The 15,105-nt window shown below is 36.5% G+C and overlaps 1 protein-coding gene across 1 annotated transcript in view; it reads left to right on the top strand.

Moving 5' to 3' along the window:
• The window catches only part of prkdc (protein kinase, DNA-activated, catalytic subunit), a 94,841-nt gene that overhangs the window by 13,207 nt on the left and 66,529 nt on the right, over window positions 1-15,105 (top strand). Inside the window, 13 exon segments of the mRNA XM_028434065.1 lie at window positions 378-537; window positions 656-742; window positions 3,033-3,152; window positions 4,276-4,435; window positions 4,522-4,631; window positions 6,079-6,166; window positions 7,127-7,290; window positions 7,370-7,522; window positions 9,451-9,558; window positions 9,636-9,862; window positions 11,542-11,636; window positions 13,061-13,163; window positions 13,304-13,437. Of these exon segments, the coding sequence (XP_028289866.1) occupies window positions 378-537; window positions 656-742; window positions 3,033-3,152; window positions 4,276-4,435; window positions 4,522-4,631; window positions 6,079-6,166; window positions 7,127-7,290; window positions 7,370-7,522; window positions 9,451-9,558; window positions 9,636-9,862; window positions 11,542-11,636; window positions 13,061-13,163; window positions 13,304-13,437 (1,709 nt within the window).

Below are 15,105 nucleotides of genomic sequence, written 5' to 3'. Positions count from 1 at the left end.
GCATCTTCAAGATGAGCACAGTATATGCTACGGCACAAATAAAAAAACTTCCTGGATAATAGTGAATATTATTTAGATCAATAAATAAATATGTTTTATTCAAGGCCATATTTGGCCCCTGGGCCTTAAGTTGGACACAGGTGTTGCTCGTTTAGTTTTAAACGTGAGAAGAAACTCCATGTGTGTTTCTGCCTATGAATATTGTGAAATTGTTATTACACATGTAATGATAGCAAATATAAATGCATACATACACATTCAAACTTCACAACCTTGCTTTTCTTTGAACCTTTAGAGCAGCTCTGTCGTTTGTTTGTTTCCTATTAATAAAATAGATGTAACTAAAATATGTTGGGTTTTTCTGCTCTTGTTTGCAGTGAGTTGTTGCTGAAAAAGCATGTGGAGTATTTCCACACGTGGATGTATCCACTGAGCCACCAACTCATCCTACACTCCATTAGGAATCCTCTGGTCAGCGGCTTCTACAAACTGCTTTCTGTCACCATGAAGATTGCAAAGAGAACCAAGTACTTCCAGGTGAATGGTGTTTTATTTTGAAAGGTCAAGACTTGGTGTGTAATAAATGTGATATTTCAATATGATGTTATCCTGGAAGAACAATCGCTGTGTCTAATGAAGTGTTTTTATCATGTAGGGCGTCGGCGTGAGGAGCTCCTCGTCACCTCACACTGACAATGTAAAAACTGCTTGCTTTGCACTCTTCGCCAAGTTTGGAAAGGAGGTAATGTTCCAAGAAAAGCACAATGCTGAAAAAAAAATAATACTTAAAGCTGTCAGCAACCATCCCAAAAACACTTACTCTATTTCATCTAAAAGTCAGTCTCATATGGGTTTGGGTTATGGCTGAAGGATTCATTTGCGATAAGATCGCGATATGATAAAACAAGATTTCCTAACCGCAAAGCTGCGATTTAAAAAATAAAAATTAAAAAAAAAGCACAAAGCAGGCGGTGGAGATGTAAACGCTGTTTTAACCTGTTGCACAACAACCTCAGGCTCGACAAACGCCGACACTGCACAAAGTTTAGAATCAAAGAACAACAGCACATCAGTTGGGTGGAATTATTTCTGCTATAAAAAAAGATGCTGCTGCACTTATTTTGTGTTTATTGGGACTTTGATTCACCTAAATTGTGTAATTTGTTTAAGCACATATTTGTTCTCCTTATTTCCTGCACTTTAGTTTTTAATTCTGTTTTGCAGAATTTTGTTATTTAAGTTTACACCTGTAATTGATGTAGATAAATAAACTGTGTTTAACACTAATTGATTCTTCATTATCTGAACATAAACCTAGCCTATAAGAAGGAATAATGTATGTATAATACATCTGATAATGTTCATTATAACACATTACATTGATTTATTGATTATGTTTGTTGAAAAAATATTGCAAATTAAATCGCAATATTGAGGAAAAAAAATTGCAAATACATTATTTTCCAAAATCGTTCAGCCCTAATATACCAGTGGTTCTCAAACATTTTTGGCTCATGTACCCCCTTTCTCTTACTTATGAATCCAAGTCCCCCCCCCCCAAAAAAAAAACAAAAAAAAGCAAAATGATGGTTGATAACACATTTTAAAAAATGTCATTTTATAAATAAGTGGAAAGAAACAGTATTTAGTGCCTCCTGAATATCTTTATTTCTATAGTTTTTATTATTTCTGGTCATCTTCCTCCTGATGTTGGCCCAACACTGATTCTTGTATTTTCAGTTCATGTTCTAATCAAGATCATTTATCATTATTTTGTGTGTTTTTGTGTCATTTTATATGTTTTGTCTGTTTTTTTATTATTCAGTATATTTTCTTCTTTTTTTTTGTCGTTTTTGTGTGTTTTTGTTATTATTTAAATTATTCTCTCTGTGGGTGTGTGTGTGTTTTTGGTGTTGTGTGGGTGTTTCTTATGTGGCTGTGTGTGTTATTTTTGTGTATTTTGTTGTGATTTTATGCATTTTTCTCTCATTTAGCGTGTTTCAATTGTCATTTTGTGTGTTGTGAGTAATAGTGAGTTTTTTCTCTCTTAGTGTGTGTGTTTTTGGTGCCATTTTGAGTATTTTGTTGTTTGTCTGTTCTTTTTATGAATCAGTATATTTCTCTCTTATTTTGTGTATTTTTGTTGTCGTTTTGTGAGTTGCTGGTAATATTTAGTGTGATTATCATTTTAAACTAAAAATGGCTGAATTTGCTTTATATGGTCTTTTAAAAAAAGAAACATTATAAAACCCCATAAACTAAAAACTCTGCCACATTTCTGCTGTTTTTATGGATTGAAAATATCTTTCCACGGAAACACCTGAATACGGACGAAATATAATGTATCAGAGTGACGACGTATCGTAAAACACCAAACAGTCCGCAACAGAAATTTTATAATAACTATCCTCTATAAGTGGTTAATAGATCATTAATAAAGTGTTAATGTGTTATAAATTGCTTGTTCAATATTTGCTAACAGTTTTTACAACTGTCTTATAGATAGCCAATAGATAACTTACAAGCTGTTAACAATTTATAAATTATATGTTAACTATATTTATTCAGGGTCCCCACGGTCACAAAATTCCTGGAAAAGTTATAGAATTTTAAAAAACAATTTTCAGTCTTTAAAAGTCATGGAACTGTTTTGGAAATATGGCCTCTCTTATTTTAATGTTTAAAATATTTTAAACCCCGAAGATGTTCAGCGTTATCTCAAAGAGAAAGTGCCCGGCAGCAGAATTAAGCGGGAACCACAAGATCTCACAAATTAACGCAAATTCACTCTGTCTCATTTATAAAACTGCGTGGGTAAGATCACTTCAGCTGGCGTATGCTAAAAACCAGGAACATTGTCGCCATTCGTTTGGTAGAAAATTCTCCCATTTTATAGAATAAATACCTTTGATGTATTGATCTGTGAGGCCGACACTGTTTTTATCTGATGGGATTGTCGCCGACAGCTTTAATGACCGTTTAGCTTTTATTTTGACAGTGTGTGATATACAGTGACCTGTGTTTGTCTTCAGGTCTGTGTGAGAACGAAGCAATACAAAGACGAGCTCCTGGCCTCCTGCCTCACGTTGGTCCTGGCGTTGCACCCCAACATCGTAGAGCAGGACGTCAAGGCCTACTGTCCTGCTCTGGAGGTGGGATTCACTTCATCACTCGTCTAATAAATACAGTCAAATTGAAATGAGATATTATGTGGGACCTGCAGTAATATTGGAACAAACAGTCATGCACGCGGAGGACGCACACATTAGAGCTTTACTCAGGCCGAAAAAAGAAGACCCAGCCCGAGAGAACACGACCCGAACCCGTCTAACCAGAATGAATTCGATGTCTCTTTAAGGCCGAACACGTTTCAACCAGACGACGTTAACATCCATACGTGTAGAATGATCCGTTGAGTTATAAACAAGAGGAGCAGCTTCATGTGTCGCTACACGCTATGTCTGGTTGAAGCTCTGTTTATATTGGACGGTGCACCAGGCAGCATTAGGGCAGCTATGTGGCTGCAGGGGTCCTCCGGTAAAGATGGGAACATCTGAGTAGATCGCCTGTATTAAATAGACGATGCAGCTGATGAATGCAAATTTGAATCCGATAGTCGTTTTCAGGCTGATATCGGACCGATATCGATATCGTATCAGGGCACCCCTACTTACGCTCAACAGCGCTGGAGAGAACCTTGATTGATTTTGAAACAGAGCGAAGCTACAATGGCCTCATGTGAAGGATTTTCAATATCGGTGAGTGGTGAAATAACCCAAAGTTAGGGTCCAAAATAAAAATTAAGAATTTGCATAAAGAAAAACTAACATGGTAAAAAAAAAAAGTATTTTTTCATGTTTCCAGAGACTGTCACCCAAGAACCAATGCATATATGTGACTAATTATTAGTGATGTGAACAGTCTATGGTCATAGCTCAAATTACACGGAGCTGAGGCATATGCTAAGTTGTTTACTGAAGGCACAAACATGTTCCAGACTCAAACACACTCTAATTTTTTTACTATTTTGATGGACTGACATGTCTACCAGATAGGATGTATAGCAGATCTTCAATCCAACTAAAAACTGTGTGACTATTGAATAATCACAGAACAATTTGTAAAAATTTCAGAATCTTCTGAGACCGAAGTGCGTAAGATGTCCTGAAAATGTGTTGAAATGACATGGAATGACCTTCCCTGGAAAGAAGTAATCTTATAAAAATGAAAGATGCATATTCCCCGTTCCTAAATGTTTGTCTGTGCTGAGTTCAGTCGGCTCTAAAGTTGGGTCTAAGCCACGTTCCTCTGGCCAACGCTGCCCTGGATGCTCTGGAGGACTGGTCCTCCTCCATCCCTCTGGACACCATGCAGCCCTGCTACATCAGCGTTCTTCCTCTGCTCGATGGATACCTGAAAGCTACCTCCACTGACAGTACGATGGCTGCACTCAAATAAAATTAATCTTATTTGAGGCGTTATCAGATTTAACAAAGCGTGTAACTTCACTTTTGTTTTCAGGCAGAGATGAGAGCAAATGGGAGGTGATGTCGTCTTTGTCGTCTAAAAGTGAGCGAGGACACAACAGAGTGATGACACGACTGCTGAAGAAAGCTAATCAACTTATTGTGGTATTGGACGATTTAACTCTTCATTCATTCTTTGGTTTATATGGTATGTTACAGGTGAATGGTTTGAACGAAATCACATTAAAAAAATGCACTCTTATTAAGAATGTGTATAACATGATAGTGTTTTTTATCACAATTGTTTGTCCTTTGTTAGAGGTGTAAAGAGCATTGATATATTTACTCAAGGAGAAGTACTGTTACTTGATTGAAATTGTATTCAAGTACAAGTAAAAAGTAGCTCAATTAAATATTACCCAAAGCATACAGACAACATCTTGTGTAGAAACTTTTTGGTTTTATTAATTTTTTACAACCTGTTGAGCATAACACACATCATACAGGGGTGAAAAAAAGAAAAAAAATACATCCACAACAACAATATGCATAAAATGAAAACAAAATGACAATAAAAACAACTTAAACAGGCTGTCACACTCAATCCCTTTAGACATTTATAAATTCTACTTTTGCCCAAAAAATGTATAAACTTAAAATTGATTAATAAATAAGAGACCAAATCTTACACAATTGTAACCTAATTTATTTTCCACAAAGGTATCTGTGTAAATTAAAGGTTTGTCAAAATGTACTTTTTAAAAAAAAAATAAAATAACACGAATACATTAAATTCAAAATTCAAAAAAATTTCAGGCTCAAATTATAGATACATTTATGAACTCTAAAACTGAGAAAATAACCTCCATTCAATGTCATTTTGGCACCATACATTACGTTTAATCTGATTGGTCGGCTATGATGTGATGATTGTTGTCTGATCATTTCATTTTTTTTAGTTTTGCAATGTCCATTGATCATTTTAAAACAAAAAGGAATCATTTACTCAGCAATGGTTGGGTGTAGAAATGTGACAAATTACTTCTTTTAAAAAGTACCCATAAAAGCAACTCAATTACAGTAATGTGATACTTGTAATCTGTTACTTTCACCTCTGCCTTTAGTTCACACAATCATTTTACTATAACGTTTTTTCAACATTCAGTATGTGACCGATATGTGACTTTTAGGGTCGATACTCATTTTTTGGGATTTAAAAAAAAAAAATAGCCAATATATTGTCAGATATCCAATATATTGACTGATAACCAATTTATCTACCAATACATTGGTTCCCAAACTGTTTATGTTGCGTCCCCCTTTGAAGAATGAAACTGCTCCAGAAGCCACGCCCATAATCAAGGCATTTTTAGAATTTCTTCCCTAGTGGCAGTGTCAGCAAAAACCTGGGGTTGTGGTTACACTTTAAATGACGCCTTATTACTCTCTAAATTTTGCCTGAAAAAATCTAGAATTCCCTCTTTTGCGTGTCCTAACATTGGCGTCAAGCTCTATTCAGACCAACTACCCAGAGAACTTTCCAAATATGATTTATTTTGCATCAACAGTAAAAAGTCAACGAGAATGCCTGAGAATTTTCCGTTTCTCACAGGAAGACGCCCCTCTTGTTGCTGTGAGGCTCAGGGTGGTGAAGCTGCTCGGTCGCCTTGGTGGGAAGCTGAACCGCAACCTCGTAACTGGTAATACCTTGTCTTAAAAGGATCCTCCACTGTTTTTACAAATTTGGCCTAAAATCTTTGAAATGTACTTATTAGTAGATCTATGCCTCACAAAACACAATTTTTTGCACCAAATTTGTTTTATTGCCTTTTAAAAACGGGAATACTTTACAGTTTTAGAGCCTGTGTTCATCCATCCTGAAGGAAAAGCAAGGCAAGGCAAATTTATTTGTATAGCGCATTTCATTCTCAAGGCAACTCAATGTGCTTTACATGATAAAACATTCAATTGTTTAAAATCAATAAGAACATTTAAAATCATCAGTAAAATCAATTAAAATCATCAGTAAAATCATCAGTAAAATCAACATGACTAAAAATCTCTCTCTCAATCATATGCAGTAGAGAAAAAAAGTGCCTTTAACTTTGATTTAAAAATGTTCACATTGGATGCTGACTTCAGCTCTGCTGGCAGTTTGTTCCACTTCTTTGCAGCATAACAACTAAAAGCAGCATCACCATGTTTACTGTGAGCTCTGGGCTCCACTATCTGACCTGTGTCCATGGATCTGAGAGACCTGCTGGGTTCATACCTGACTAACATGTCACTGAAGTCATGTGATTGATGATGTCACACGGCCCCACTGCCTGTAAACATCCTATTGTTTTCTATTGGAGTAAAATATTCAGCCTGATTTATAGATAATTTAACAGCTTTTTAGATCATTTAGCAGCTTTTTCACTCAAAATGACAACTTGTGCTGCTTTGGTTGCTCTTAAAAAACAGCAAAAGTTAAAAATGTCGATGTAAATGTGTGCATAATAATGTGTTTTGTTAGACATAGATCTACTAATAAGGACATTTCAAAGAGTTTAGGCCTTGTTTGTAAAAAAACAGTGGAGGATCCTTTTAAAAGTTTTATTCAAGATTTGAACAGTTTTAACTGACTATATTTTCTATCGTCCCATGTTTTTCTATAGAGGTCTCTTCCGAAAATGTGATGAAAAAATTTGTGGCCTGGGATTGTGAGAAAAGGCTGAACTTTGCAGTGCCGTTCAAAGACATGAAGCCGGTGATTTACCTGGATCCATTTCTGCCTCGCATCAGTGAGCTGGCTCTGTCTACCAGCGACAGACAAACCAAAGTACGTCCTTTAACTTTATCTATTTTATGTTCAGCTGTGGCACAGCACAGTGACCCAGTTTATGGTGCTGTTGGTGTAGGTGGCCGCCTGCGAGCTGCTCCACAGCGTGGTGATGTACATGGTGGGGAAAAGTGCTCAGATGGTGGAAGGGGACGACAGCTGTCCACCCATGTACAAGCTCCACAAAAAACTGTTTCCTGTTCTCCTGAGGCTGGCCTGTGACGTCGATCAGGTACGTTTGTCACACGTTTTTGTATAATTTGATTTGCAACGGTTTTAATACCTCTAAATATGCTGGTGACTTTGCTTATTGTTTCAAATTAACCAACAGTAAAGCTCAAGCTATTTATTTTTACTTCAAATACAATAATCTAGACGTGGGCAAATGCACAAAATTACTTTAAAAAAAACATACAAGATTACAGAAAAATACAGAGAACAACTCAAAAAACAAAAGAAAAAGACAAAATGAGGGAAAATATACAAAATGACTAAAATCTACAAAACAGAAACACAAAAATTACTCCAAAAGCACAAAATGACGACAAAAACACACAAAATGACTAGTTGCAAACAAAACAAAGTGGCCACAAAAGCAACAAAAACACTCAAAATGATAGAGAAAAAAACACACAGAATGACTACAATAACACACAAAACCACAACACAAATGCACAAAACAACTCCAAAAACAAAAAGCAACAAAAAACCCACAAAATGAGAGAATAACACTAAAAAAAACCACAAAATGACACCAAAAATGCTTGAAATGACTACAGTAACACAAACAACAAAAATGCACTAAATAACTTCAGAGACACACGACAATACACAAAATGACTCAAAAAACAAGACAAAATACGATCAAAAATGTTTACAAAATAACATAAACACACAAAATGACTAATCACACACACAAAACAAAAACAAATAAAATGAGACTAAAAATGCACAAAATGACTACAACACAAAACAACAAAAATGCATAAAACAACTCCAAAGACACAGAACAACAAAAAAATACACAAAATGACTCCAAAAACACACGAAACAAAAAGATCAAAATGAGAAAAAATATACAAAATTACAAATTTACAAAACAGCAAAAACACACAAAATGAGTGAAAAACACTAAAAAAAACACAAAATAACAAAAAATGCTTGAAATGACTACATTAACACAAAACAAAAATGCACAAAACAGCTCCAAAGACAAACAAAACGACTCAAAAACAAGACAAAAAAAGATAAAAATATACGAAATGACAAAAATGTACAAAATAGTACACTAAAGGACCACAAAATGACACAAAATGACACCAGAAACGCACAAAACGACTACAATAACTCAAAACAAAAAAAAAATGCATAAAACAACTCCAAAGACACACAGAACAACAAAAATACACAAAATGACTCCAAAAACACACAAAACTAAAAAGTCAAAATTTACAAAACAGCAGAAACATACAAAACGAAGACAAATTTGTGAAAAAATTACTCCAAAAACTACAACAAAAAAACACACAAAATGAGAGAAAAGCACAAAATGACACCAAAAATGCTTGAAATTACTGCAGTAACACAAAACAAAAATACGACACAAAAATACGACTCAAAAAACAAGACAAAATAAGAGAAAAATATACAAAATGATAGAAATTTACAAAACAGCAGAAACTCAAAACGACTAATCACTAACACAAAAAAATTACTTCAAAAACACAGAAAAACTACAAAAACACTTGAAATGAAAGAAAAATACATCAAAGGACCACAAAATAACACCAGAAACGCATGCAATGACTACAATAATGCACAAACATGACACCAAAACCTCATGAAATGACTACAATAACACACAAAACGACAACAAAAATGCACAAAACAACTTCACAAACACTTAGAACAACAAAATAACATTGACCACAAAAGCAAAGTATGCATAAACCTTTGAACTTTCCTGTATTAATACTCTTATCATGTCACATTTTTTTTGGCTTGTGTATGTGCAGCACATTACTGGGCAATATTAAACATTTGTGCTCTAATATTAGTGTTTTAATTTGATTTAGATCCATATTTCATTTTTTTTTTTTGCATTTTTTTTAATTTTTGTTCCCTATGCATAGTGCAACAGTCCTTTTCCTCCTCTTCCAGGTGACCAGGCAGCTCTTTGAGCCACTGGTGATGCAACTGATTCACTGGTTCACTAACAACAAGAAGTTTGAAAGCCAAGACACTGTAGCTGTGCTTGAAGCCATTCTGGTAAACACTCTTCTGTACACACGTATTTCACTGTTAGTGTGTGTGGTTTGTGAGCTCAGTGATTTTCCTCCTTCCAGGACGGCGTGGTCGACCCGATGGACAGCACTCTCCGGGATTTCTGCGGTCGCTGCATCGAAGAGTTTGTGAAATGGTCGATCAAACAAACCACTCCTCAGCAGCAGGAGAGAAGCCCCACCAACATGAAGTCACTTTTCAAGAGAATCTACAGCTTGGCTCTCCACCCCAACGGCTTCAACAGGCTCGGAGCCGCCCTCGCCTTCAACAGCATCTACAGACAGTTCAGGTAATGGCATTAAAGCTGCTGGAAACAATCCCATTGCATTGTGTGATGTGGAGTCCTGTAGACCAGTGGTTCTCAACCTTTTCAGCCTCGCAACCCTCAAAATAAAGGTTCCAGAGAGCGGGGACCCCCACTGTAGCAGAAAGTGGTTGAACACAGTCATGTGGAGACAGGGCCATCTATAAGGGGGAATAAAGGGGAGAGATTTTTAGGGTCCATCCATAAAGTCAGCAAAATGATGGTCCATTGTTCTTTGAATCTGTGATAACCACATTTATTTATTCATCTGAATAATATCCAGGAAGTTTATTATTATAGTCATCTTAAAGATGGAAAACCTTGTTTTAATCAGAACTACTGTGAAATGTGTTAAAGGGGACATATGCTAAATCCACTTTTTTAGACCTTAAATGCATTTTGTTGTATATTTAGAGTGTTTAAAAGTAAAGAAAAGTTCAAATTAGTCTCTTCAGGTGCTCCGTTGATATCTTTATATTCTGTTTTGGTCACTGTTTTGATTTTTCTATTCTCTATTACGTTTTTTGAACAATAACGTCACAGTATTTGCAGCGGAACTGCCAAATTAAGACATCGACTCCAGGCCCAACACTTTGAGCAATCCGCCATTTTTATTTCTCGCTTTTATTTTGTAGTCCAAGCTCAATGATGCCGAAGTTACGAGAGGATAAGTCAAAATGTTGGGTTGTTGGATGTAGTAACCCACACGCTTCATTACACCGTCTCCCAGCATCAGAACCTTTTCAAAGTGCCTGGTTGAGTTTTATTTTTCACTGAAATGTACCCACATCTGTGGGTAAGGTCATTTTTGTGTGCGTGAAGCACTTCAAGGATGACTGCTTCTGCAACCTCCGCCAGTATAAAGAAGGATTTGCCGAAAGACTTCGTCTGATTGAGGGTTCAATTCCTTCTATCTTTGGAGACGATGAACAGAGCACTTCGGTAAGCTGTAAAAAACACTAAGAAGTGTGATGATAAGACGTCCCTGTCATCTGTCATTGTTTTGTTAGCATTAGCAGTTGCACCGTCTTCAGACTTCATATGTTAGCGCTGTGTGCTCGTTTTAGATCCTTGATGATATGGCCTACGTGATTAAATTTAAGTCTAAAGTTTTCATAAGTCATTTAAACGTATCTCTTCTATCAAACTACAAAAATGGCCGAACAGGGTGAAGTTGAACCGAGTGTCACCTCTGCAACCTGGAGAGGGGGCGGGGTATGAAGTATCTCAATGTGCTGAAAAGACAGTGAAATTTGTTGGAGAAGTGGCAGAAATGGGAGTAATGTAGCAAAAATGCATTAAAAGGAGCAAAAATATGGCAAGAAAAAGTTATGAAAATAGATTAAAATATGGCAAGTTTGGTGTAGTGGCAGAAAAAGGAGAAAAATAAACAAAAATGGGCTCTAATTGTTCAGAAAATCCTCCTTGTTTCTTGAAGACATCTGGCGACCAAAAAGGGTGGAAAAGGTGTTGAAATTGCATCTGTCTACAGGACTCCACATCCCACAATGCAATACAACAAAATTTTCATAGTCTTCATAGTTTTTTAGTCTTTGATTTATTGAGTTAAGAGACCTACACTGTGTCTGTAGCTGATAAAAATTGATGGTTAAGTCTGTTTTGTGCCGTGATATTGTGATTGTTTGATTGTTTCTGCCTCACAGGGAAGAAAACTCACTGGTGGAGCAGTTCATTTTTGAGGTTCTCACTGTATTTGTTGAAAGTCTGGCTCTTGCTCACTCTGATGAGCGATCAATGGGTAATTGTGTTGCTGCACACTGAAATTGTTTTCATTTTTTCACAAGTCTTTGTCAGTCGGTTTGGGTCGTTACTGTGTTATATGGGTATACATCGCAATATTTCACTGTGCGATTGTCGTATATAGATCCAAAAAATGTCAACAATTTTGTAATCAGGTTTTTTTACATAAAAACACTAGGTGTCAGTGAACCACGTCAAACCTTGTTACACTACCTCGCTCCTCAATGCACTTGAGCTGCAAGTTCTTTTCATTAAACATACTGGGCACTGTTATAGATTTGCGATTACTTTTTCAAAAATAATTTAAAGAGTAACTAAACCCATACTTTCTGCTGACCTGACACGAGGGGGGGAATTCAAAAACTGCCTTGATTATGAGCGTTACTGCTGTAGCAGTAAGACACACCCACTCAGCGCACAGTGACATCTGTGATCAACCACTACAAAAACACACAATACCCACGTCAAGATGCACCCACGCACACACAACCTTACAGACACTATCACTAAACATCAATGCCACTTACACACACACATGCAATAATAACTACAAGCACATTCACGCACACACAGAGACAGAAGGGAATACACACACAATGTTTCTGTACATACACACATCGCTTCATGAACACTCTGATTAGCACATAATCTGCTCTTTATAGAAGCTCAGAGTCAAGAATATCACTGCAGTTCAGCCTAAAGCTGCTCTGTGAGCATTGTCCAGCTGTGATTGGAGGAAACCCTCCTCCCTCCTCTCAGCTTTCATAGGAGGGGCGGGGGCAACAGTGAAAGTTGATGACTCAGGGCAATCCAAAGAATCCATTTCAGCCAATAGCAAAATTCAATTGTAATAGCATCCATAAATGAGTTTTACAACTAAATACGCAAAATTATATGTTAAAAGTTGGACTAGGATCAATCAACAGCACTTAATCACCAAATACAGTACATATGTATTCAGCAGAAAAAGTGGGTTTGGGGTTTAGTTACTCTTTAAGAACTTAACAGAATCAGAATCTGTTGTAGAAGCAAAACTTTAACTTTTTTGACAAATGTAATTTGACACTTTGATAAACATACCACTTGTTTTTGATATTGGTTCTTAAATTACTGTTAGCTACCATTTACTTGTTCTTGCAAGTCAAAAAAATGAAATAAATTGTATTTCATACCATTTTGTACTTGTAAAGGTGAAATGTGTAATTATTGATATAGCGATATACATTGTATTCGTATCGGGATATATGGTATTGTGACATGCAAATCACGAATCGTATCAGATTCATGGCAATGTACACCCCTACTTTATCTGTTATGGTGGTGGTGACTTTTTTGTTCTCCATCTGCTCGACGGATGTTTAATGTTTGTAGCTGTATTTGTTTGGATCAGCTCAATGAAGCTGTTCTGTATTTTGTAAACAGGAACACTGCAGCAGTGTGGCAGCGCCATCGACCATTTAAAAAGGATAATCAAGCACAAGGCCTCAGCTCTCAATCAGCACAACGCAAAGAGACGCGTCCCCAGGTCGGTAATCTGTTGGTCCTGTCCCTGAAGTTAGACTTTTTTATACAGTTTTTATGCTTTAGAATTAACAATCAGTTGGAAAAAGGCAATTGTGCACCTACAGAAGATCTACAATGTGTGAATAATCCTCTTAATCCCAGGGGCTTCTCTCTGGATGAGAAGTTGACCCTGTCAGATCTGGTCTTATGGCTCCTGGAGCAGTGTGGTCGACCCCAGACAGAGTGTCGACACAAATGCATGGAGCTCCTTTATGAGTTTATTCCCCTCCTTCCAGGTGAGAATCTATGGTTTATTTATCAGTAGGGTTGCAAAGGGGCGGGACATTTCCCCTAGAACTTTACAAGGTTTCTAAGCCTCCAGTTTTTGAGGACTTCTAGAAAGTAATACAATCAGATGTAAAAACAGCAGCACACAATCTATTTTTTCACAACAAAAAACATGAATGTTGATGGACTTATGGGGGAGTGTTAATGCTTGGAGGAGTCGTGGCCTACCGTGTGCCATGTGCATGTGTTTGAGGACAAAGATATTTGCAAGATGATGCTAGAATATATTTAACTGTTAGCTCAATAACCAAACAACTTTAATAGAACTGTCTTGTTCCCTTAAACACACTTTCTTACAGAAGTGCTCCCCCGAGTACAGTTATAAATACAAGACAACACTAAATATTAAAAGTCTCATAATATACTATTTTCAAACCATTTCACATTGTTCTCAGAAACCCAACAAAATGTACTTACAGGTATGCAAATGAGCTGTGTCTGGCCCCACCCACTTCAAGTTCTGCTCTGAGAGAGGAGCATTTACGAGTTTGTGTTCACACATCTCATGTTTACCTGCAAAGTAAATAGTGAGGGTGGAGCTCACCTCCCTGCGGCTGGGTCAGAAGGAGGAGTTTTTCCTCTTATGACATCATAAACCAAGCAAACAAAAACTTGCTTGTTTGACCAGACATTTCACAAAATTTGGAGCAAATGAGGGGTGGAGGAATCCTACATTTTGGTGGCTATGTGCTAAGCTAACCCTAACATGTGGTATTTTTATGGACAGTTTTAAACTAAACAAATGAGGGATAGGAATCCTATATGGTGTTGTAAATATTTTTCTTTCTGCTGAAATGGCACTGATTTCAACATAAACTGGGATGACAAAAAGGACAGGAATAATCTGAAATTAATAACCGATCAGTTTAATTTCACTCAATCAATTGAGAACTCCACCAGAATCACTAATCACTCAACATCTAGAATAGATTTGCTTTTCACAAATAAACCTGAAAAGATTACTAAAACGTATAATCTATTAATTGGTCTTTCAGACCATAATGCTATTCTATGCACAAGAAAATTAACTCAACAACGCTTTGATCACTCCTTTCCCAAACACTCAAGGAAACCTAAAAATACTGGCATACTCAAGAACCAACAACATTTTGGGAAAGCTTTAAATGATCTGACCTGGGAAAATGTAAGTTCATGTGATGATACTGAAACATGCTCTGAACATGCTTCTTTATGAAATGCAAGTCACAGATATCATTGTATACAGAAGTGTACAATTTCTTTTCTTTTTATACAGTTGAACAATTAAGACAAAAAAGACAAAAACTTGATCCAAACAAAACAAAGAAAATGGCAATATGTGGGGTAGGAAGTATATTAATGTCCAAAACATCTGAAATTGTTTTAAAGAATAGTGGCCAAAATGTGGACAGTTTAGGACATGACCAAAACATATGAGTGAGATTGCATGGGGTTTGTGAACATCTATTGCAATTTTGGTCAACTGTGTCTGGATAGAGCGTTGAAAGTTTCTCCTTGCTATAATGTAATCTATGCAGGACTTTAAATTGTCTGAGCGAGAGTCTGGCACAACTGGATGATGAGTTAACAGGCCTCAAGGCCCCCTCCCAGAACTCCTCAGAGAAATTAACTGAACA

The sequence above is a fragment of the Gouania willdenowi genome, chromosome 20 (assembly GCF_900634775.1).
Source record: "Gouania willdenowi chromosome 20, fGouWil2.1, whole genome shotgun sequence".
NCBI classification, from domain to species: domain Eukaryota; kingdom Metazoa; phylum Chordata; class Actinopteri; order Blenniiformes; family Gobiesocidae; genus Gouania; species Gouania willdenowi.
The sequence above is the reverse complement of the archived record's forward strand: the minus strand, read 5'-3'. Positions and strand labels throughout refer to the sequence as shown.